General features: G+C 38.9%; 1 protein-coding gene and 1 pseudogene across 2 annotated transcripts in view; one reads left to right on the top strand and one right to left on the bottom strand.

The window, feature by feature from the left end:
* Positions 1-10419, top strand: part of CKAP2 (cytoskeleton associated protein 2) — a 28159-nt gene extending 17740 nt beyond the window's left edge. For both annotated transcript variants that reach the window (XM_069064601.1, XM_069064602.1), the window contains 3 exons: positions 196-265; positions 6705-6987; positions 9534-10419. In XM_069064601.1, the coding sequence (XP_068920702.1) occupies positions 196-265; positions 6705-6987; positions 9534-9789 (609 nt within the window). In that variant the 3' untranslated portion in view covers positions 9790-10419. The remainder of the gene's footprint in view (positions 1-195; positions 266-6704; positions 6988-9533) is intronic.
* Positions 10420-18062: 7643 nt separating this feature from the next.
* On the bottom strand, positions 18063-19620 carry LOC138143360 (aspartate aminotransferase, cytoplasmic pseudogene; annotated as a pseudogene).
* Positions 19621-25612: the final 5992 nt, after the last annotated feature.

Raw genomic sequence — 25612 nt, 5'->3', positions numbered from 1 at the left:
TATACATAGATATACACGTGTGTGTAAATGTATATATATGTACATAGCATCCTTATTTCATGTCTTAAGTACATCTGATTTTAAAGTATAAAACCTTACTTAATGTTTACAATAGCCAACTTAGTGTTTTAAGACTAAAAATTTTGACTAAATCTGTGCTCTTTACTAAAAAGGACTTAATTTTATTTTCTTAAGCCTATAGAAGAAATGCGACACACTTTTGCAGATATCTTAACATTGAAGAGTCAAGTGACAGCTAATTCTGGTAAATTACAATCTTTATTTCCCTAAAGTAATTTTATGTTTCATTAGTTTTTATTTATTAGAATGAACTTCTGTGTAGTTTTGTTTTATTCTGTTGTTCTCCTAGCTAAATTTCTAGGATTTTTTCCTTCTCTTGACTAATGTGAAAATTGAGCCTTTTTTTTTTTTTTAAAGCAATTGAGGTTAAGTAACTTGCCCAAGGTTACACAGCCAGTTTTTTTGTGTGGGTGTTAAGTATCTGAGGCCGGGACCAATCCTGGGTCCTCCTGACTCCAGGGCTGGCGCTCTTACTCACTGAGCGCCACCTAGCCCCCTCAACTTTTTTTAAGTTTATTGGATTTATGCTATAGAAAAACCTAAAAGGGGCAGGTAGGTTGTGCACACTGGCCCTGGAGTCAGGAGGACCTGGGTTCAGGTCTGGCCTCAGACACTTAACACAAAAACTAGCTGTGTGACCTTGGACGAGTCACTATCAACTGACCTACCAGATATTTCTGTTCCAAAGATAGTTCATAGAAGGGATTCCTTAGTTGGAAGAAAAAAGTAGACATTTAAACATTTCTCTTATTTTAGGTTCCCAGTCATCTGCCTTCTTTGACATTCCCACCTGAACAACGTGGAGTAGTCTTTTAGATTGCTCATGATTACCTTTATTTTTCTTCCTCTTCTCTTTATTATTATTTAATGAATAAGAAAATAAAAACATCTTACTATCTTCCTTTTATTTATTTTGGCTTTTAGATCACTGTATAGTAGACCAATTAATATTCCATTTAAAACAAAACAGGAAAGGTAATGTAGATGTAGATGATGTTTTCTTAAATGGGACTTAATCTGGCCTAGGAAGAAATTTCACTGATATGTACTTTGTTTTTCCATACTAAGGGCAGGGTTCCAGCTAAGATGGTGGAATAAATTGTCTTACAAATTTGCTGCATTTGTAATTCATCTGCTTTGTTACTAAGTATTTTCAGCTTTGCTCCCTATCTTTAATATCCTCTTTACTAAAAGGGAATTTTATGTCCTAGATTTTTCTTCATCAGTGTAAATACTGAATCTGAAAATAACTTGGAGAAAAATAGGGAAGGAGTAAATTTAAGAATTATTAGCATTAATAAGACAACATGGCACCCTAGCTCTCTGCAGTTTCAGTTTTTAGGCTAAATGAAATATTTAGCCTATATTACTTACACTCCTGTCCTTCCTTTTGTCATGCAACAGTGAAGACTGGATACATATTTTAAAATTTTATGAGGTCTAATCAGTTCTGAAATCCTACAGTAAGGTCATTTAATTAATCTTTTACTTGGGGGCAGGAGTACTGTTTTTTTGATTGAAAGCCAATAGTTGATTAATTTGAGCAATAGAATGATTAGCACCAGAGTGAAACCAATTTTTACTCTCTACAGGTATCATAACCATACTAGGTCTTCTTATAACAAATAGTGATTGTCCCAAAGTAGTATTATCATGACATTCAGAAACCTTATAATTAACACATGTGACATTGTAATGCTTATCAGTTTTGGTGATATTTACATTGCTATGATTTCCCCACATGAATGCATACCTTCCTCCCAAACAAGCATGTACAAAGCTGTGGTCAGTCTTGCTCAACTATGTCCTATTAGGAGCAAAAATAGCAAAAACTTTTATTACTGGGGCCCATGGTGAAGGGATTTTCCATATTTCCACGTTTCCTCTTTGTGAGTGTCCAAACCAGTTTTGTTTTAGATATCTGCCATGTTTATGATTAACATGCCTGTCACTGTGCCAGGAAATGTAGATTTGCTCTTCCACCTGATGGCAAGCAGCTACATTAGTGCTGAAGTTTAAAAATGGGCTATCTGCTTGACCTGAAGATGGGTCCCACTCGTTTCGGTCTAGACACAACTTCTGATGTTTACCCCACAATCCTGAACAATTCAAAAATTTCCCCCAAATTCCCATAGTATATATTGTGATGTTCTCAAAGCATACAAGCTCATTAACACTGAAAATTCCTTCAGCATAAATGTTCCCATTCATCTCTCTTTTGAGTCTATGCTTTCGTATAGATATAGAAGATAGATTAACAGGAAAGTCCATATGGGCATCAGCATGTTTGAATCTGCCCCAAGGATGATATTCATAATGATACTTGATAATTTGTGCTAAGCTACATGAGGGCATGTTAAAAGTAGAAAACCAAATAGGCAGTTCGTTTACTAACCCAGTAAAATTAAAATTAAATTTAAAATTAAATCAGCACATGATGGGTTACATTTGTATTATGAATATCAAAATCTTTTGCAATAAGGACTGACCCGTTTCCTTCTGAAGTGATTTCTGGAAGACACTCCCCCCACCCAACCATCTCCACCCAAGGTGGATGATCCAGAACCACCCAGTATCTTGTAGAAGCAACTACTGGAAGCTGGATACTAGCAAGCAGGGTCACCGTTTGATTGCCTTCATTTAGTCTGATTCCTCCTCCACTGCCAACCTCATCTGGTTCTGGTTCCAGGGGGCCAAATGCCCAGTCTCTGCATTTGTTGACATAGTCCTTGTTCTACTTTTTGGTATCCAGACTTCCTTGTTTTCATCTTCTCATGCTTCTCTTGCTTCTTGTATCTGAATGTCAAATTTTCTGTTCAACTCTGGTTTTTTCAGCAAGAATGCTTGAAAGTCCTGTATCCCACTGAATGACCATATTTTCCCCTGAAACATGATGTTCAGTTTTGCTGGGTAGGTGACTCTTGGTTTTAATTCCAGCTCCTTTGTCCTCTGGAATATCATATTCCAAGCCCTTCGATCCCTCAGTGTAGAAGCTGCTAGATCCTGGGTTATCCTGATTGTGTTTTACAATATTCAAATTGTTTATTCCTGGCTGCTTGTAATATTATCTCCTTAATCTGGGAATTACGGATCCTGGCTATAATATTCCTAGGAGTTTTCTTTTTGGGATCTTTTTCAGCAGGTGATTGGTGGATTCTTTCAACCTCTATTTTGCCCTCTGATTCTAAAACATCAGGGCAGTTTTCTTTGAGAACTTCCTGGAGGATGATTTCTAGGTTCCTACTTTGGTCATGGCTTTCAGGTAGTCCAATAATTTTTAAATTATCTCTCCTGGATCTATTTTCCATGTCAGTGGTTTTTCCCATGAGATATTTCACATTTCCTTCTATTCTTTCATTTGTTTGGATCTGTTTAACAGCATCTTGGTTTCTCATAAAGTCATTAGCTTCCATTTGCTCCTGTCTAATTCTGAAGCCATGATTCTTCTCATTGAACTTTTGAGATTCTTTTTCCATCTGGCAAATTCGACTTTTTAAGGCATTTTTCTCCTCATTGCCTTTTTGAGCCTCTTTTGCCATTTGAGTCAGTCTGTTTTTTAAAGTGTTATTTTCCTCAGTCAGGCTGTTGACTCTCATTTCATAATTTTCTTGCATTATTCTCATTTCTCTTCCCAATTGTTCCTCCACTTCTCTTATCTGCTTCTTAAGGTCCTCTATGGCCTGTAACCAGCTCATATTTTCCTTTGAAGCTTTTGGTGCAGAAGTTCTGACTTCACTGTCTTCCTCCTGTTCCATGCTTTGCTCCTTTTTCTCCCCAAAATAGGAGTTTAATGTTGGAATCTTCTGTCTGCTTTGTTTCCTTTACCTGGCCATGTTGCCCCTCAGTCACTTGACCCCTGGGCTTTTTGCCACAGTAGGACTCTGCCACCAGACAGGGGAGCTTTCATCCCAAACGCTGGGGTTTTCTCAGTTGCCGGAGGTATTAGATGGGTGCCCCCTCAGGTCTCCACATGCTCTGGCAAGCTGGACATACACCCCAGGACCTCCACCCTAGACTGCAATCCAGATCCAATCAGGTTAAAGCAAGAGCGATTACCCCTCAGACTGGTGCTTGGTCCCCCTACTCTGCAGGCCAGGAGCTGAAGCTGCCACTGGAACCAGCCAGCGTCTCAGCGGCTTCTTGCCCTGGGGGACAAAATCCATGCACTCCCACTTACTGGTCCCAAAGTCCAGACTGCACTGACCTCTCACTTTGTCCTTTGTATCTGTGTGTTGATAAATCTGGAAGTGGCCATAGCTGCTGCTGTTGTGGAGTTCCACCAGCCATGGCTGGTCAGGCTGGCCCTGGGGCTAAATCATCAGGTGTGGGGCTGGGCTCAGCTTGGTGGCTCCCAGAGCACTGCGCTGGCCGGGCTGTCCTCAGCGGGAGGTTAGCTTCTCTGTGTCATTTTGTGGGTTCTGCAGCTCCAAAGTTTGTTTAGAGTCCCCTTTTTACATGGATTGGGGAAAGTGGAAGCCGGAGCAGCTGGGAGGTCCAGCTTCTACTCTCACCATCTTGGCTCCGCCCCCAAATTAAGATAATTTTAATTGGCTTTGCAAAAATATGATATGAGTTTATGGTGGAAATGTCATAAATGGGAACACCAAGTGATGTAGTTTTATGACTTTATGACTATATATGTAGGTTTTATGACTTTATAGTGATATTTTGGTATTAAAGATTGTATTTTGAAATGAAAATTTTAGGTAACATAAGATCACTTTCAGGTTGATAAAGTGCTTTACGTATATTATCTCATTAGATCATCACAATAACCTTTAAAATTGGTACTAATATTTTCCTATTGTGTAGATGAGGAAACAATTTTAGAAAGGTTCAGTGACTTGTGCAGGGCCATACAGCCAATATCTGAGGTCAGATTTGCATCTGCATTTTACTGATGATATCTGTATCACCTAGGTTGATTGGATAACCTCATATGGAATTTCCCAGCCTCTAAGGGTTAGATTTTCACATGTCTGCTTTTTGAGAGTTTTGATTTTATGGTTTCTAAGATTCCCTTAAAACACAGATTCTGTGATTCTTCAACCTTCAAAAAAAGAGATTGTCCAAATTCAAAGTTATCCATCATCAAATCTTCTCTTTGTAATTAAAAAAAAGTTCTTTTCCTTACTGGAGATGGAGCACATCTCTCTATTATTCTCTCTATAAACTATTCATAACCTTGAGGATAATTGTTGTTATATACAAGTACAATATATTTTTTTTAACCACTAACTTTTATATGCAATATAACTTCTTCACTCTGAGGAAGTAGCAATATGTTATTTTCATTTAATTCAAGAGAACACATTTTCAGATTGTTTTTGAGGGAAACATAGGACCTTTGTGGAATAGACTGTTGGGATTGAGAAGGATTTGGGCTTTACAACCTAATGCCTCTGACCTTATTTCCTTTAATGCACCCATGCCAGGGTTTGTGTTGCCAGGTAGTGAGCAGTCCAATCTTCTGGTTTTTTGATGGAGCTAGTTGAGAAGCAAAATAAATTGGAATATATTTCTGGATGAAGCAGGCCTATGTTAATCCTTATTTATTGACTGATTTTTATTTTCTTAGTCTTTTGGAAGAAAGAAATGTGGGAAAGATAATGAGTTTGGTTTTGAAAATGCGAAGTTTGAGATACTTCAAAGATATCACCAGTAAGGAGTTGGACATGTGTGCTTTAGCTAAGGACAGCGATTAAGACTGGATATGTAGATTTGGGAGACATAAACAGAGGCAAAAATTAAACCAGTGGGAGCTGATGAAGTCAATGACTGAAACACCATAAAAAGATAGGTTAAGAGGGCCCAGAGGAGAGCCTTAGGGAACATCCATAAGAAGGAGAGTATGAAGTAGCTAAGAGACTAAGAATGAGTAGTCAGTAGGAGTAGAATCATGAGAGAGTAGTGTCAATAAAATACAAAGCTGAGGATTATTCAAGATAAGAGAATGGTCAAGAGTCAGTAGGTTGAAAAGAATGAAGATTTTTAAAAGGCCATGGGATTTGATAATTAGATCATTTGTAATTTAGTAGACAGGAATTTCATTTGTATATGAGGTTGGGTCCCAGATTCCAAAGGGTTGAGAAGTGAGAGGAGATTGAGTAGAGGCATTTTGGGGATAGCCAGCTTTTTCCAGGACCTTGACTGAGAAAAGGAAGAGATACCAGGCAATAACTTGAATGAATTTTAGGATCTAGCAAGGTTGTTTTTTTTTTTTTTCCCAAGATTGTGGATACTAGCATGTTCCTGTAGGCAGCAGGGAAGGAAGCAGTAAATAGGTAGAGATAGAAGGTTTGATAAGGGATTGTGGTACCTGATTATGGGAGCCATCTTCTGGAGAAGATGAAAAGAGATGAGACTAATTGTGTATGTAGTTGTCCTGAGTTGCCTCTTTATCAAACAGGAAAAGGGGGGAGGAAAGAATGAAAGTTGATTTTGAGATGTAGATTAAGAGATAAGGGGACTGATAGTTGGTTTTGAATAAAATATTTAAAGTTGTTACAATTGGTCCCTCCTTTTTGGTTTAAAAATCTAGTCATCTATGTATTTTCTTTAATCAGAAAGCTTTATTGTAACATTAGCTAGAAGTTTCTCATTTACAAATGCATTTTCTTCAGGAGGCAATGTTAATGAAGCTTGTTCATCTAATGAAGAAGTCAACAAAGTATGTGATGAAGTTATAAATCAGGATAAAATTGATGTAGAAGGGGCATCAGCAGTGGAAAATTCAGAATCAAATGGTACAGATCATAAAACAAGGAATGTAAAACTTCAAGTGTTTGAAGGAGAACAAGATGATAAAGCAGAAGATTCAAACAGTGATTTAGAGACTCCGGAAAAGGAAACCAGGGGGTCTTATGTCATTAAATATAACGTGTCAGCTACTCCATACTTGCAAGGGTAAGTCATAAATTTCCAAAATTCATTTTATCAAGGTACAGAAATTTACTTGAAACATTTAGGCCCCAATTTCACACAGCTACAATTAATGTAATACCTTAATGCAGAGGTTCCCAAACTTTCTTGGTTCATGACACTCAGTGTCTAACTAATTGTTTCATAGCACCCCTAGGCCAAATGAAAAATCTAATAGTTCCATTTACTAAGTAGTTAGGTCCACAAAGAATTTAATAAGTATTTATGTCTTCACAAATTAGTAACTAGCTAAGTGAAAAAAATTAATTTGGATTATTGACATACCCCAAATTGACAGATATTTATATGAAAATTCTAAGAAATGAGAAAATTCTGGTAGTTATTGACATAATTGAAAGGATAGATACACAAAAATATCTTTCAAACATTAGAGACTGTCATCAGAAGGAATGTTCTTGAGCTGGTAATTCACACAGTGTCCACAGGTGGCCAGATGTATTGAATATTATCACTGTGTTTTGCTGGAAAATTTAAAATATCTTAAGGAGTCCCTTTGAATTCCCTGGGTACCTTGGTACCTCGGGCTGTGCATTTTGGGAACCAAGGTCTAAATACTTTAAAAGAACGAATCAAACAAATATCTAACCAAATTTGCTGAACTTTAAATCAATTCAGTTAAAACTAGGTTATCTTGCTTAGAGTTGTTAGACACATCAGCTGTCACCGGGCAGCCCTAGTGCATCCTGCACCAGATTAAAATCTAATTGGCAAATAGTTAACAAAATAAATAAAAATATAGTAGAACAGAAATAATGTTAATATGTGGTTTTCTAAATCAAGATGTAGCCTGCAGGAATCCCTGTGTTTAGTTTAGTGGCCTTGTTTCTTTTTGAATTTGACACCACTGATCTAGCTGGTCTTTAAGAAGATTCTGAAATCCAAAATGTTGGGATTGTTAGAAAAATTTCCAAACTAAATAGAGTAGTATCATTTGGAGCTTTCTACTTGAGTGTCTTGTTGTGTTTAGTCTTTTTTCACCCCCTCTCTAAATATTCTTCTCCCACCACCAAAACAAATTTTTTTTAAAAGCCATTGGGGTTAAGTAACTTGCCCAAGGTTACCCTGCCAGTTTTTGTGTGGGTGTTAAGTATCTGAGGCCAGAAGGGATCCCCGGTCCTGCCAGCACTCTTACTTAGTGCGCCACCTACCCGCCCCTCCAGGTCATTTTACTTCATCCTGATGATGAATCTGTTGTTACTGAAAATACATTTATGTTGGCAAAGTATCATCCCAAATATGATGGGAAGCATGGTGTAGTGAATAGAGAACTGGTCTTAGAGTCAAGAAAACCTGGGTTCCAGTTCTCCCTCTGACACAGAATAGCTCTATGACCCTAGCCAAGACATTTAGCCTCTCAGTGACCTAGACCAGTAAGGTCAAACTCCAAATAGAAATGGGGGTCACTAAAGTGTACTGAAGGATCCCTGTAGGCCATGTGGTGACTAGGAAAACCACATTGTGGGGCAGCTAGGTGGCACAGTGAATAGAACACTGGCCCTGGAGTCAGGAGGACCTGAGTTCAAATCTGGCCTCAGACATTTAACACTTACTAGCTGTGTGACCTTGGGCAAGTCACTTAACCTCTATTGCCCTACCCTCTGCCCTCCAAAAAAAAAAAAAAGGAAAGAAAACCACATTGTAACATTATGTCTTGGTTTATTTTATTTTTATTTTGTTAAACATTTCCCAATTACATTTTAATCTGATTTGGGCTGTACTCAGGAGTATTGTAGGCTGCATGTGACTGTATTTGATACCTCTGCCTTAGCTGGCTAAGATGTAAGTTGAAGATGTGTCCTCACTGGGAACTCCCTACTGAGATGAAAAGGCCAGGTTTAAAAAAAGAACAACAAAAAACTTCTCAAATATTCAAATAGGTCTGTGAACTCATCAGTTTGGAGAGTTCCTCCAATAATGCAGAACTCATCCATCCCATCCATGCCTGCCTCTCCTATTCGATATGACTCTTGTCCTATCTCTTTCCATAAATTCAGCACAAGGTGTTAATCCAGTATGCTTAGAGGCCTTTGATTTCTCCTGACATTGTGAGGGTACTAGTGGAGCACACTGACTCTCCACCTGTTATTCCTTGCCACATGACCAGTTTATCTTTTCTACCTGTTGTGAACCTCCTGTCATATATTTTAAAAATAATATAATATTATTAATAAGACTATTGTCCACATAATTGGACTTCTTATAAATCAGATATCTCTAATTGTGTGGAAGACAACACAAAAATGAACTGTTTAATGAAATGAAAAGTCTTCTAAGACTGTGTAATATATCTTTGAATAAAAGGGTAAAGGTGGAAGGGGTAAGCAGCTTGTGTCTGAATGTTTGAATAAGTTATGGGTTTTTAATTTCTATTTTTTGATATTAATAAGTAGTTATACTAATGTTCTTATATCATACTTGAAGATGAACTGCCTCCTAAATGTTAGCACTTAAAAAGGTATATAATATAGTTTGTTGTGAAGCTTTAGGAATAACTTTGTTTTCTCCTTTAGTGTGAAAAAGAAGATGAATTTTGATGAAAATAGTTCTTCACTTAAGGACTTGAAGTTTCTGACACCAGTGAGGCGTTCTCGACGTCTTCAGGGGAAGTGTTGTAAATTACCAGATATGTTAAAAGATCATTATCCCTGTGTTTCTTCATTGGAACAATTAGCAGAACTGGGAAGTGAAACAAGTGCTTATATATGCCGTCCAAACACTGCACTATGTGTAGCTTCCCTTGAAGAAGCGAAAGAAACAAAATTTTAACAAGTGAAGAAATGTTTAAAATTTTATGAATATTAAGTCTCTTGTGTTTCAGATTTCCCACAGATATAGAGATAAGTTTCCAAGTTTTTACTAAGGTATTGCTACAGTGAAAATATAGCAAGATTTTACTTGCATGAATTAGTAAAACAGATTTAGCCTTACTAAAAAGTAACTTACTAAAAGTAACAATTTAGAAATTCTACTTATTTTTAGATTGGTAGAGACTGTCTTTGAGAAGATTATTATATAGTTTGTATTTCTATGTAGTATTATTTTGAGCAAGAATATCTCAGTATAATTATTTCAAGAATAACATAGCTGACCCTTGTGACTATGTAAATGGATGTATACAAATCAAAAGAACAGTGTTGGAAAAGGAAATTTTTCTAGAAATGTGTTTGTGTTGGAGGAAGTATGCTAACATATTTTTTTCCATTGGAGGAAATGTTTTCCAATTTAGTAAGAATTAAATATTCACTTTAATTGGGATTTTTAGAGTAGAATCTATATTCATTTAACATTCGTCTTCTGAACATTTCTCAGTACTTAACTAATACTACGAAATTTTGTTGAGCTGTTTTAAGATATAAAAGTTGTATTAAAATGTTTATCATGAATAACTTCTATAAATGTGTCACTTTGTTACATATTTTTAAAGTAAATCAATGATTATATAGTATTAATTTGCTTTCTGTACTTCTCAGAAGACCTCTAGGAATTCCTAAGTATAATCTTTAAGGTGACCTAACGTTGGTGGGTAAGGTATTCTGGATAGGTAAATTTCCCAGGCAAAGTTTGAGCATTTCCAGCCATAGAATTGGCAAGGACTTAACAGGTCATTCAATCAATCCATACCCATGAATCTTGTCAATTCGGTCATTGAAATAACCATTTCTTTAGCTCCTATAATGTGCTAGGCCCAGTATTAAATAGTAGAGATAAAAGAAGAAGCAAAAACAACCCCTGTCCCTTAAAATGTAAGAAGCTTATATTTTAAAAGAGGATGCAGTATCTAGAGACACACACACACGTACATGTATATGGGTGCGTGCAGAATAGATGGAAGTTAACCTTGGAGGGATTTTTTACAAAAAGTAGCTATTTATGCTCTCTGACCTTTAGTAACAAGGACCTCACTATCATGAGGCCCCCCCCCCTTTTTTTAGGTCTGAAATATTCCTCCCTATAATTTCTACCTGGTACTAAATCTGCTCTCTACAGTTCAGTAGAATAGATAAATTAGAACAATGGAATTCCATAGAATAATAGAATTTCAATAGAAAATAGAATTCAATTAGAGTAAACTTAATTGTTCCCATAGCTTTTCCTTTCACTGCTAAAACTCCATAAAGGGTAGTATTGTTTCCACTCATTGCTTCCACTCATACCCCTTTACTCTTGTACTATCTTAGAGTCTTTTGGTCCCATTGCTTTACTGAAACTACTAACTCAAAGATCACCAGTGGCCTCTTTAATTGCTAAATTTGCGGCCTTTTCTCAGTCTTTGTTCTTCTTAGCTCTTTTGCATATGACACTTTTGACCAGGCTTCCAGGTCATCTGGTCATGTAATTAACAAGATAGAGGACTGTCATGGTATTTACTACCAAGGTGAAAGAGTCAGAAAGTGAGCTAGGAGAGTATAAATAAAAAAAGACATTGCCAGAGATCTTAGGAGGAAGAAAACGCACTTAAAAACTTAAGCACAAACACATAATGTAATAGAGAAGATAAGAGAATGGAAGGGGACTCCCCCCTGCCCCCCAGAACATCTAGATGAGTCTGAACACCTCTGAATAAATATTGTAAGACAGGAAAGTGAATTAACCCAGATAGGGAAAAAGACCTTGTGGATACCCAAGAGCATGATACCAAAGCAGGCTATTTACAAGTGGTTCCAGAGAGAAATAAGAATCATGAAAGCAGAATTTATGGCCTGCACAACCGACCTAATTGGCAGAATAAAATCCATGGTAGCAAATCTCATCAAAGAAATGAAAGAACAACAGACTGGGTACGAAGAAGTGAAGGAAAATCTGAAAGAAGAGAAGCAGTAATGTTCAAAGGAAACATTTCAATACAAGAAAAACATTGATCTTAAAGAAAGAACACAGGGAGTTTAAAGATTGTAGGTCTCCTAGAAGAACACAATAAGTGAAAAAACCTTTAACACTTTTAATACAAGAAAATTGTCCAGAACTTGTGGACACTAGAAGCAGTGTTTCTAAAACAGAATCTATAGGTTTTGGCTGGGGGGAGGGGGGGGGGGGGGCGGAGAGGGGTCCACAGCCTACAAACTCTAAAAAGTGGAACTTAAGAATTCTAGTTATGACAGACTTTCAGATATAAAGGAGGGGAAATTTAAAGAACATAAGACTTCTGTACCTTTTAAAAACTGCAGGGTAGGGATGAAGTAATGTGTTCCAAAGAGCAAAGGAGCTCAAGGTATACCACAATGAAATACCTTTGCAAATCTGAATTCATGTAATGCCAATGTGATACCCTTAGCAGCCGCTATGAATATGCATGTGTATTTCCAGGGTAGATTTGCAAAATATAATAAAACTCTCATCCTCAAAGGCAAAAAACAACATATTTATTTGGAACAACATTAGGATACCAGGAGGTAAGCTTTAACAAGGTACTCATCACTAATCCAGAGAGCGCTGACATCTTAAGCCTTCTTTCTCTTAGGCCTCCCCACAAAAACAAGTTCCCCTAGATAAATTCCTCCCTCTGCCAACTCACAGCTTGCTTTTCCTTGTTCCTTGGGCCAACTGCTTCCACTCACAGCTTGCTTCTCTCTCTCTGCTCTGCTGCTCTCACCACCCTCAGCTCTCTCTCCTCCTTGGGCAAGTTCCTCTCACATTTGGTTCCATGTGATCCAGACTCCATGTGACTTAGATTCCATGTGAGCTGGGCCAGAGCTCAAAGCAAATCACACAGGCCTATAATGGGCGAGGAAGATCTTCCTATTCTATTAACATTACATTTGACCCCAAGATCTTTCATGTCCATTAATTACATAGGCTGATGGGACTTTAGGGGTAACTTGTATCAATATAACTTGCATAACAATATAAAATAAAAGAGATAACAAAATGCATGCATAAAATTGTATCTTAGGGTGGGGACTTAGGCACAGCACCCCATCATTCCCACCTCAAATGAAGGGGCCCCCAAATCCTCTGGAGTAAGGGGAAAGGTCTCATCTTCTGGACTACTTTCTGCTAAGATTGAACAGAGAGCTGACCCTGCCTCAAGAGGTCCCATTCCGAGGGGTCAGTTTCTTAGCCAGTATCCAGAGCTTAGTAAATATCAGGTCCAGGGGTGACGTATCATAGCCTTGGACAGAGGTTGACATCCAGCTTATGCAGCCATCTGCAAGTGGAAGGCACGAAGACTGGAAAAGACAAACCTAGCTAACAGGTTAAACAAACAAAGGCTAAAAAGAATAAGGAGACAAAAACTAGAAGCAAGGTAAATAAAGTGTCAGCCATGCTTCTGGAGTCCATGAACCCACTATCATAGCCTTGTTCATGGTAAATTATATGAGTTAAGGGTACACTTTGGTAATCTTGCCCACCTGGCACATGATACTGCTTTAAAGTAATTACTTTACAAGGTTCAGGTAAAGTGACTGGGTCCATTTTTCAAATACATAGTTAAATTGATAGGGGGCTTTTTTTTTTTAATAATGCAGATTACATTTAAAAATATGTCCAGCATACATTCTCTAGAGAGCGAATTATTATTTACAAGAACATCAGTCTATGTATTTGTATGTAATATCAATCTATGCACCTAAGGTGCCTGTTTGTTTACATTAACATCCTACCTTACATTCTGCTCCTGGCTCATATCCTTATAAAATTTCTCTCAAAGGCATAGGTTAGGGTAGGTTTTGTGATACTGTTAGAAATGCCCCAAGGTAAAAAAAAAAAAAAAAAACTTTCTTTAATTGTCTCAGCCCTTATTCTGAAGTAAATTGGGGAAATCTCTTTTCCCATGGATTAATTTTTTCTCTCTCAATTTAAAACTACAACCTTAAATGAAAAATTATTATGTTTTATAAACATTATTTCAAAAATTAAACATTTTTCTCTTTCTCCGCTGTGACAGGGGTGGGGTTGGGGAGTAGAAAAATAAAACTCTTGTAACAAATATGCATATTCAAGGGGGGAAAATCTTTAAGTTGACCATGTCCAAGAATGTATGTCTCATTCTACATCTTGAGTCTAATGTATCTCTTTCAGGGCATGTGTAACATGCTCCGCATTGGTCTTCTAGAACCATAATTGGTGATTGCATTGATCAGAATTCTTAAGTTTTTCAATATTTTTTTGAATTTTTAATCTTCATAATCTTGCTGTTTTTGTATAAATTATTCCCTTGTTTCTGCTCACTTAATGCCGAACTAATTATGCATAGGAAAGTGTGAGGTCTTCCATTTAGCTTTTAAGAAAATAATTATGTCATGTATGAAATTGCACTACTATTAAGAATATATAAGAATTAAGTTTTTCAGAAATGAAAAAAAAATTACATGAATGTAGCATAGAGGGAGATATAATTTGAAAGCAATTCAGATGAAAAAGATACAGGCAATAAATATGGGTGAGTCAGCTGTATGTGCTCAGGGGAAAAAAGTAAACCAAAACATTCCCAGGTTTCATTCATAGGTGCAATAAAATTAGACAATTACAGTATTCTGCACTGATGAGACTACATTTGGAGTATTCTGTTCTGTTCTGGGTGCCATGTTTTAGAAGGAACATTGATAAATAAGTGTGATCCCTCTAGTAAAATTGTCTAGAAATCACATGCTGTGAGAAAAGATTAAAGGAACTGTAAATATTTAGCCTAGAGGAGAGGATGGGGAGGAAAGGAAGATGTTAGGGAGTATGGTTGTCTTCAGAAACAACCGAACAGAGTGGGAAAAGCACTGAATCCAAAGCTATTTGGTTATACTTTTTAAATGCTCTAGATCACTATTGATTAGAGAAATGCAAATTAAAATTTGGAATCAGAAGATCTGGGCTTGAACACTGGCTTTTCTATTTACTAGGTATATGGCTGTGTCCTTTAAAACTTTACCTCTGGGGGCAGCTAGGTGGCGCAGTGAATAGAGCACCAGCCCTGGAGTCAGGAGGAACTGAGCTCAAATCTGGCCTCAGACACTGTAATGGAAATGCAAATTTAAAGATCTTCCCTGCCCCTAGGCTAAAGTGCACCTGGAGCCTGGGAGGCTTGTTTTTCAGTAGATACTTTTTGATTGGCCAGTGGGTCCAGAAGGTTGTTACATTCTCTGAGCCAGGAGAAGGCTATATAAACCCTGATGTGTAGCTTTGTTTTGGGGGCTCACTTTGAGAAGTGTTCTGTGATTTGATCTGGATTCTGGGAAGCTGTTGTTGAGAGCCCCCCCCGGCTTTGAAAAACCCAGATGTTGATTTGGTATGGATGTAATGGTTGGACAGTTTGGAAATCTGTCTACTTGATCTGTTTCTCTGTCTTGATAATTCTGTCTATATACTTTGAAGTTCAGGGTGCTGACCTTTTTCCCCTGAACTAGGTAACCGATACATATGTTTGACTGATTAAAGTAAGCTTGTTAACCCATTTTGAGTTGCTTTCCTTTATCAAAGCAGATCTAAGAACCTGTGTTGGCAGACACCCTGGGGATGCTGGGGTGCTTGCTGCTACAAAATGGCATCACAAACAGGATCTGCAGAGTAAAAGGAAAGTATGGGGGCTGGGATAATTGTTTGTTTCCCAGTTGTGGTAGCTGTGACTCTGGGGAGCCATGGACCAGGAGAGAAGAATGGCCTGCATGCAGACTTCGCTGAGCTGAGAGCAGGAATGGTGAGCTGCCTGCATCGGGACCTGGGCAGAAGCCAGGAGTGGCTGCCGCCTGCGGGAGGAGAAGGAACCCAGGAGTTCAGAATTCAGTCACAGGAAAAGATAAGAACTGAGCAGCAAAGCAGGGGCACTGAGTGTGTTTCCTGGCTGCATCCCACAGTTTGGGACCCAGGGGGAGGATGGACTTGTGACTATGGTGGGTGGGATGAAGTACCTTGGATCCCCAGGGACCCCCCGTTGTTGGTTTTGTTGCCCAGCCCCCTCTCTGTACTTGGAAGCAGGAGCTGGAGCTGTGTGAGGGGAAGGACACCCCCCCCACCCCACCCCACCCCGACCAAGAGAACTTTATTTGGACTCTTGTTTTGAATTGAGGTGGTAATGCAATGTACTTTGTGTTTGTTTAAGGCCCAGTGGCCACTTTGGTAACTTTAGTTCTGTATCTTGAAAATGTGACCTAAGAGATGTTAGTGCTAATTCAAAAGTAAATTGACTATGCTATGGGCATGAAAGATCTTGGGGCCCAATGAAATGGAAATGCAAATTTAAAGATCTTCTCTGCCCCTAGGCTAAAGTGCACCTGGAGCCTGGGAGGCTTGTTTTTCAGTAAATACTTTTTGATTGGCCAGTGGGTCCAGAAGGTTGTTACATTCTCTGAGCCAGGAGAAAGCTATATAAGCCCTGATGTGTAGCTTTGTTTTGGGGCTCACTTTGAGAAGCCTTCTGTGATTTGATCTGGATTCTGGGAAGCCCTTGTTGAGAGCTCCCCCTCAGCTTTGAAAAACCCAGATGTTGATTTGGTATGGATGTAATGGTTGGACAGTTTGGAAATCTGTCTACTTGATCTGTTTCTCTGTCTTGATAATTCTGTCTGTATACTTTGAAGTTTGGGGTGCTGACCTTTTTCCCCTGAACTAGGTAAATGATACATATGTTTGACTGATTAAACTAAGCTTGTTAACCCATTTTGAGTTGCTTTCCTTTATCAAAGCAGATCCAAGAACCTGTGCTGGCAGACACCCTGGGGACACGGGTGCTTGCTGATACAGACACTTAACACAAAAACCAGCCATGTGACCTTCGGCAAGTCACCCACCCCAATTGCCCTCCAAAAAGCAAAAAAAAAAAAAAAAACTTTACCTCTGGAACTGAGCTCCCTCATCTATAAAATGGGGCTCTCCAAAACTCCACTCATTCCAAATCTTATAATTCCCTAGAGTTGGAAGATTTATCAGTTAGAATAAAGATTAGACTTACTGAGATTTATGGAGTCCAATGTAATTGTAGTATTGGCCTTTGGGTTAGGTAGCTATAACTGGGCTTGAGTCAATGGTAAGAAGTGGTGTCATAGTCTCTGGGAAAAACACATTGCTTCTCAATGGAAAGAGGGTTCCCTTCTCTAGAAAAGAATGCTCCAACAGGGACACATTGTGGTATTGAATTTCTTCTTTTGGTTTCAGTATCTTAATTTACACAAAGAAAGCATACATCAGTTGAAATTCATAGGACTATCATAGTTTAGTGTACTGTATTCTTTAACTAGCTGGGTCTTGACATGACTTAAGGATGTGGCAAAGGGGACATGAGACAAAGGTTTGAGAAATACTCCTTTTGCCTTGGAAAACCACCAAGGGACCAGAGCTTAGGCTGCAGGGAAAACCAAGTGGAGAAAACAACAGAAAAAGAAACAGAAAGAAAGCCTTTGCAGAGATAAAAGGTTGTTTGTTGTTGGGTTGTTTTTTTTTTTTTTAATGGCATTGTCAATGGCTACAATCACATAGCTCTTCTGCTGACTTGATTTTTGGGGCTAGGTTTTGCTCCAAGAATAAATGATTTGACATTATCTATCCTTTACAATACTCACACAGAAGCAAATGAACTATGAACACACTGATTGGGGGAGGGAGGGTGTAGCAGCAAGCACCCCAGCGTCCCCAGGGTTGCTGCCACCACAGGTTTTTGGATCTGCTTTGTTAAAGGAAAGCAACTCAAAATGGTTAACCCAATGGTTACTTCAATCAGTCAAACATATATCGTTTACCTAGTTCAGGAGAAAAAGGTCAGCACCCTGAACTTCAGAGTATACAGACAGAATTCTCAAGACAGAGAAACAGATCAAGTAGACAGTTTTCAAACTGTCCAACCATTACATCCATACCAAATCAACATCTGGGTTTCAACATCTGGGTTTTTCAAAGCCGAGGGGGGGCTCTCAACAACGGCTTCCCAGAATCCAGATCAAATCACAGAACACTTCTCAAAGTGAGCCCCCAAAACAAAGCTACACATCAGGGCTTATATAGCTTTCTCCTGGCTCAGAGAATGTAACAACCTTATTGACTCACTGGCCAATCAAAAAGTATCTACTGAAAAACAAGCCTCCCACCCCAGTCTCCAGGTGCACTTTAGCCTAGGGGCAGGGAAGATCTTAAAAATTTACATTCCCATTACAGAGGGTCAACATGCTTAACTCACATAATGATGAAAATAATATGGGATTTTTTTCTTCTTTCCTTTTTTGCCTTTAAATAAAAAGTGTTCATTTTTCATGGGCCTCCAGATGGGCCCTAATCCTGGGCAATCTCAAATCATGTCAACTCCAAACACTGGTATCCCGCCACTTGTAGTCATTTCAGTCCTTTGATTGTCACTATTACACTAAATAGATAATGGGTTTGTGCAAGCAGGGGATACACACACATGATAGCAACTTTGGTGGTACTAATTGGGTTGGTGCTTCTTCACTGGATTTTAGTGACAGCTTCATGGATGGAGGTAGCCACATAATCCAGATTCTTTGTGGTCAGGCCACGCATGTTGATCCGGCCACTTGGCAGTAGGTAGATGTGCTTTTCATTGATCAGATATTCCACTTGCTTAGAAGTTAACCCTGTGTAACTGAACATTCCAATCTGTTCAATGATGTGATTCCAGGTTCCTAGGGTGCCAAGGGCTTCAAGGAGAGATCTGAGTTCAGTTCTCATTAACAGAGTCGGGTCAGCCATTGTCTTAACATTTTCTTTCCACAGAGTAAATAGCTCAGGGCTGGAAAGTGTAGTGGCCACTATTGGAGCTCCCTGAGCAGGAGGATTGGACTACAAGACACGCACAATCTTCATCTGGGAAAGGACACGCAGGACGTTATCACCATCTATCCCAACCACAGTCAGGTTCCCCACCCGCTCATTATAGAACCCAAAGTTCTTGGAGAAGGACTGAGCACAGAAGAGCTCAAAGCCCTCATTCACAAAATAGCAGACAGCCCAGGTGTCCTTGTCTAGGTCCCCAGGTGCAAAACCTTGATAGGCTGTGTCGAAGAAAGGGAACAGAAATCGTCGCTTCATGACAGAAGCAATCTTCTCCCATTGCTCTGGAGTTGGATCAGTGCCAGTGGGGTTACGTGCACAGGCATGAAGGACAAAGATAGAGAATTCTGGAGCATTCTCCGTATCTTGAAGCAGGCCCTGAAGATCAAGCCCTCTCTTAGTTACATCCCAATAACGATAAGTTTGGATGTCCATAAAGCCAGTAGCACCGAACACACCATTATGATTTTCCCAGGTTGGAGAAGACACATAGACAGGAGTGTATGCATTGTTCGTTCCATGGTACCACTTGCGTAAGAACTCAGCTCCAACTCGAAGGGCACCCGTTCCCCCTAAAGCCTGCATGCTTCCTATCCACTTCTCCTTGATGGCTGGGCTGTCATCCCCAAGAGCAATGCGGGAAGCATTGCTTCAGAATTCTGGCAATCCCAAGATAGGCAAGTACTCATGGTTTACAGTGTCATTTTTAGCAATCTGATGTTCTACCTTTCTCACTACTGGCAAAACCCAGGGCTGGGATTCATCTGTATGATATGCTCCCACTCCTAGGCTGACTTTGCGAGGGTCTGGGTCTTCCCGGAAGTCTGAGATGAGCTTGAAGACTAAGACCGGCTGTGCCTGGGGCACATCAGCAAAGATGGACAAAGGCATGGCCAGGCCCAGCGTTAGGGGGCTTTCAATCCCATCTGTGTACTTCTTTAATCTGAGCTGGGGTTTGGCCAATTTTCTATTCTCCCTGCAGATGTGACAAACTTGGACACAATGATTCAGGAGAATTTGTAGGGGCAGTTCTTACTTCCCTATTACATCTAATATTAAGTCCCTTTTCCTGGTACATCTTAGTTGAAATACCATCTATTTTTCCATAATCTGTCCCTGCTCTCAGTAAAGCAGTAAACATTTCTCTCCTTGTTAATCTATTCTGACTTTGAATCCACTGGCCATTTTGTCTTCTCTCTTTGGGAAATTTGTCATTTCGCCATTTCTCTAAGTCACCTAACTTCAATCTTATCTAACAGCTCTGAAAGGGGGTGCCCTCTTTCCCTAATTAGTAAAGTCAGAATTATGTGTTTATAAGTGGGAAGTGCAGTCTTCACTATTAATTATACTTCTATGAGAAACTGTTAAGGGAGTACTGTGATACACATCTGCATCTCCAACCATTTTTGTGGTTTTCATTACCTCTTCCTTTAACTTTCTCACACAGTCTCTAAGCAATACCAGGGTCTATCTCCAACTAGGCCACATAGAGTCAGTGGGATACTGTTTATTGCATCCCTCGGCAGCTAAAGCTAACAAATTAGTTCCATTATTATCCCCTTGAGTATGGTAATCCCTAAAAGCTTGTAGAAAAGGTTTCTAATATCTATACATTTCAAACAGTCAATGTTATCTACCCATACTTCTGAAGCCCCTTGTCACTGATTCTCACCATCCAAGATCCTAATAATTAATTTTTTGGGGTGAATTGACTTAAAATATCTGTGACCTCTTGCTGAGTAAAATCCTTAGTAACTTCCTTAAACACTGTGTGGCCCCCTTGGTTTCTCCTGCTTCCTTCATAGTTTTGGGTGAGTGTCCGCATTCCTAGAAGCCTCCTCATCTGCATTTGATTCATTTTCCTCCCACTTGTCTTCCTTCCAGGTGTCTGGGGTCCCAATCAGTCCCCACACATGTAAGGGTTGCATGCACCTTCATCTTGTTAGCTTTTCTCTTCTTTTTTTGAGCTAAACTCACAGCTATCTTTTCTGCTACCACCTGATACTTTCTAATTTGCTTTTTTTTTTGCAGGGGGAAGACAGGGCAATTGGGGTTAAGTGACTTGCCCAAGGTCACATGGCTAGTTTTGTATTAAGTGTCTGAGGCTGGATTTGAACTCAGGTCCTCCCGATACAGGGCTGGTGCTCTGTTCACTGTGCCACCTAACCACCCCATCTAGTTTGTTTTTCTAAAGGAAATTCTGACACTGTAGCATAGAAAGCTTCTCATGCAAATCAGCTAACTCCTTTTCCAGCTTAACCTTTTCCTCCAGCAATTTGTCTGCTTTTATATATAATGTGATAACTTGTTAACAATGCCCATCCTATTCTACATACCACTGCCATTTCTTTCCTTGGCTCTATTCCTTGCAAACATCTTTCTAAATCTATGGGTTCTTCCTTCTGTAGCCTTGGTTCCCAGTTTTCACAAAGTCCTGTGCTTTTAGCCCATTCTCTCTCCAGGGAGGAATAAGATAAATCCTCCTATCCCAGGATTCCCATTTCCTTCCCTAGAGCTTTCCTGTCTCCATGTAGAGGTTTTATATTTTGCAATCCTGTCCTCGTCACCAAATGTAATGCCAGTGCAATACCCATAGCAGCCGCTACAAATATGTATTCATATTTCCAGGGTAGATTCGAAATATATAATAAACTCTATTCCTCAAAGGCAAAACCAAAATATTTATTTGGGACATAATTAGAATACCAGGAGGTAAGATTTAAAAGGGTACTTATCACTAATCCAGAGAGTGCAACATCCTAAGCCTTCTTTCTGTTAGGCCTCCCCACAAAAACAAGTTCCCCTAGACAGGTTCCTCCCTCTGCCCACTCATAGCTTGCTTTTTTCTCTCTGTTTCTTGAGCCAACTGCTCTGTGCTCTGCTTTTTGGGCAAACTCCTTTCACATTGAGGTCCATGTGATCACAGGCTCCATGTGACTCAGGCCTCATGTGACCCAGGCTGTATCAGCCAGTTACATAGGCCTATTAATGGGCAGGGAAGATCTTCCTATTCTGTTAACATTATGGTCTAATAATGGGAAAGGGGGAAAAAAAGACATTAAAAAAAGAGAGGCATTTGAAACATTCCTACAAAGAAAACCATGTATGAGCAGATTATTTGCCTCCCAGACACTCCAGACAACAAGAGAAATACAAGAAAAGTAAAAAAATGTAGCAACTAATAAAAATACAGATAACAAAATAAATTGCCCCAGAAAAAGAAAAAAAAAAGTAGAGATGTTTATGAGGTTAATGACAAACAAAATGACAGAGAGGCCATTAAGAGATTTCTTTCTAAAAGTACAGATAAATATGAAAACAGCACTTAATTAGAAGTAGTGCTGATGGAGGAAAAATCCTGAAACATCATGAATTAAACCTCACAACACCCCACCTATAAGTGAATCGATGTTTTTTTGGAGAGATGAAACTACTGACTGGGAGGGCTTATGAAAGGGGAAAAGAGATGAAGAAGACAGAGGAAAATATATGTTGTACCCTAATCAAGTTAATGGCAAACAGTCAGGGATAAATAGCTTGTAGTCTCAGAAGAAGGCCTACAGGAGAATGGGTAAGTTTGTAAAGAGAAGGGCTGAATAAGAAACAAAAAAGAAGGAAATCATAATATACTGGTGTGAGGGTGCACCACTGAAGAACACTCCCATGGAGAAGAGAGCTCCTGCAACAGGAGATTGGGAATTTACAATGGGTATACTCTTCAGGAATTTAGTATTTAGAAAAACCAATAGATATGTGATAGTTTTCTTCCTCCATGAACAGCATCCTGCATCAGAAGAGGAATTTAAGCTCCTGGAGGTGACTGACATCTGGAAGGGTGCAAGGGCATGATTTCAAAGAAGAGATTTCATAGCAAAAAGGGAGAAAAAATGATCATGGGGACAGCAGGGATTAGTAATTAATTGGGCAATCAGGGATATAGGAAAATTTATACCCTGGGGCAACAATTCTAGCCTCTCATCTTTTAGGAGTGAGGTTAAGAGTGAGGTTCAATAGAATAGAGGGCAAGATCTATAAGGCAGTAATACAGAAGCTTTGGAAGAGGAAACACTAAATAGTACCTTAAAAGTTTTTAATTCCACAAGGAAGACAGTGAAATGTTTTTCTTTAAGTGATAAAACAAGTATAAGGACCCTGAATCTAAGAATAAAAGTCTACAATAGAAAGAGAAGAGAATGAGAGAAATACTTTTTAGAAAAAGGCACAGAAAATGAAAACAACTGGAAAAAGATTAAACGAAGATGGCTTTTATATGACTCTTTAACAGAGAAAGAAGGAAATGAATTAAATGACTAGATAAAGAAAGAAAGAAAAATGAATTAGGCAAAATTTCAAAATTAGGGAAAGGGATAGAAAATGGGAGGGGGAGCTTGAGGATGAGAGGAAAGAGAAACTTAAAGGAATAGGGTTGCCTTAAAGTAAATTAAGTCAAAATAATTGAAGAGACAAAGTACAATATTTACAAAAGAATAACATCTTAATTCAGGAGAAAGAAAATTAAAGACAAGTGAAGAAAATATAAATCTAACTCATAACTTTAAATATAAATTGATTAAATAATCCAATAAACTGAAAAAAAAGTGATATTCAATAGGAAAACAAAATTCCAGTTGCTTACAAAAAACCACCCCTAAAAAACAAAGACAATAAAAATAAAAGACTGGAATAAAATCTATCTATCAGGTGAATTTAAAAAAGCAGGGGTTATCATCATGCTATTGTTGTTCAGTTATGTCCAACTCTTTGTGATCCCTTAGACCATGCTGCCCCTGGGGTTTTCTTGGCAAAGATACTTGAATGGTTTGCCATTTCCTTCTCCGGTAAATTAAGGCAAACAGAGGGTAAGTAACTTGCCCAGGTCACACAACTAGTAAATGTCTGAGGCCAAATTTAATTCAGGTCTTCCTAACTCCAGGCCCAGTAGTCTATCCACTGAGCCATCCAGCTGCCCATCTGTAATGAAAATGTAAATTTTAAAGATCTTCCCTGCCCCTAGGCTAAAGTGCATGTGGAGCCTGGGGTGGGAGGCTTGTTTTTCAGTAGATACTTTTTGATTGGCCAGTGGGTCAATAAGGTTGTTACATTCTCTGAGCCAGGAGAAGGCTATATAAGCCCTGATGTGTAGCTTTGTTTTGGGACTCACTTTGAGAAGTGTTCTGTGATTTGATCTGAATTCTGGGAAGCCGTTGTTGAGAGTCCCCCGGCTTTGAAAAACCCAGATGTGGAAACCCAGATGTTGACTGGGTATGGATGTAATGGTTGGACAGTTTGGAAAGCTGTCTACTTGATCTGTTAATGTCTTGATAATTCTGTCTGTATATTTTGAAGTTTGGGGTGCTGACCTTTTCTCCTGAACAAGGTAAACGATATATGTCTGACTGATTAAAGTAAGCTTGTTAACCCATTTTGAGTTGCTTTCCTTTAACAAAGCAGATCCAAGAACCTGTGGTAGCTGCAAACCCTGAGGACGCTTGGGGTGCTTGCTGCTACACCATCCTGCTACTAGACAAAGCAAAAAAAAAAAACATTTGCAACATAAAAAGATATAAGGTATGTACATTATAATGAAAGAAACTATAGACAACAAATCAATATCAATATTTAAGTTATATGCTCCAAATTTCTTTGCATGAAAATTCATAAAGGCAAAATTAACTGAATTATGATATATAGATAATAATACAATAGTGGCAAGATATTTTAACCTCAGTTTGGCACAAACCTAAAAAAGATTAAATGGAAAACATAAAATTGAACTATTTGCTGGAAAAACTAGAGTTAAGAGACTTATGGCATCTTCTAAATGGGACTGTTACAAACATACATATTGCTCAATACCTTATCAGTCAAGTTAGTCACGAAACATTTATTAAGTGCCTATGTGCCAAGAGCTATGCTAAATGCTAAGGATATAAAGAAGGTCAAAAGACAGTCCCTGCCCTTGAGGAAAGGACCTCACTATCTAATGAGACAAGATGCAAATGACTACGAACAAGCAAACTGTATTCAGAAATAAATAGATAATCAACAGAGGAAAGGCGCTGTAATTGAGAGGCAGGGTAGGGGCGGCCAGGTGGCTCAGTGAGTAAGTGCACCGGCCCCAGTGTCGGGATGACCTGGGGATCAAATCTGGGCTCAGATATTTAGCACCACACCCAGAAATAACTGGCAGTGTAACCTTGAGCAAGTTACTTAAACCCAATTGCTAATAAAAAAAAAAAAAAAAGAGGCAGGGTAAAGCTTTCTTTAGTAGAAGAAGAAGTAGAAAGTAGAAGGTGGGGCTTTTGCTGGGACTTGAAGGAAGCCAGGAAAGCTAAGAGGCAGAGATGAAGGGGGAGGACATTCCATGCATGGGGGATAGCCAGTGAAAACTGGAGTTGGGAGACGGAGTATTTTGTCCAATGAACATCAAAAATGCCAGTGTCATATTTGATCCTGGACATGATAGGGAGTCAATGGAGGTGAGTGAAAAAGGTGATGGTCAGACCTCTGACCACTGAGCTGAGTGGATGATGGATTAGAGAGGGGAGAGACTTGTGTCAGGCAGAACAACCAACAGATTATTTCCATAGTCCAGGTATGAGGTGATGAAAATCTGAACTGAGTGATAGCAGTGGCAGCGCTGGGAAAACTGAGAGGCAGGCATTCCGGTAGAAATGAAGTCAATCCCTTAATTCTACACCATATCTCACAATTTGTTCTATACAGGATCCTATTATTAAAGATCATCTCATTAAAAAAATCACAAGAGAAGCAGATCATATACCTTTTGCAGATATGTGAAAAGATGTATCTTCACTAAACAAGGGGTAGAAGCAATTATGAAAGATAGATAACTTTGATTAAGTGAAACTGGTGAACCAGT

The sequence above is a fragment of the Petaurus breviceps genome, unplaced genomic scaffold (genome assembly GCF_028583685.1).
Source record: "Petaurus breviceps papuanus isolate PSGF00001 unplaced genomic scaffold, PetGlider_PUasm1.0 90639, whole genome shotgun sequence".
Lineage (NCBI taxonomy): Eukaryota > Metazoa > Chordata > Mammalia > Diprotodontia > Petauridae > Petaurus > Petaurus breviceps.
Note: the sequence above shows the minus strand (reverse complement) of the source record. Positions and strands in the feature narration are given on the sequence as shown.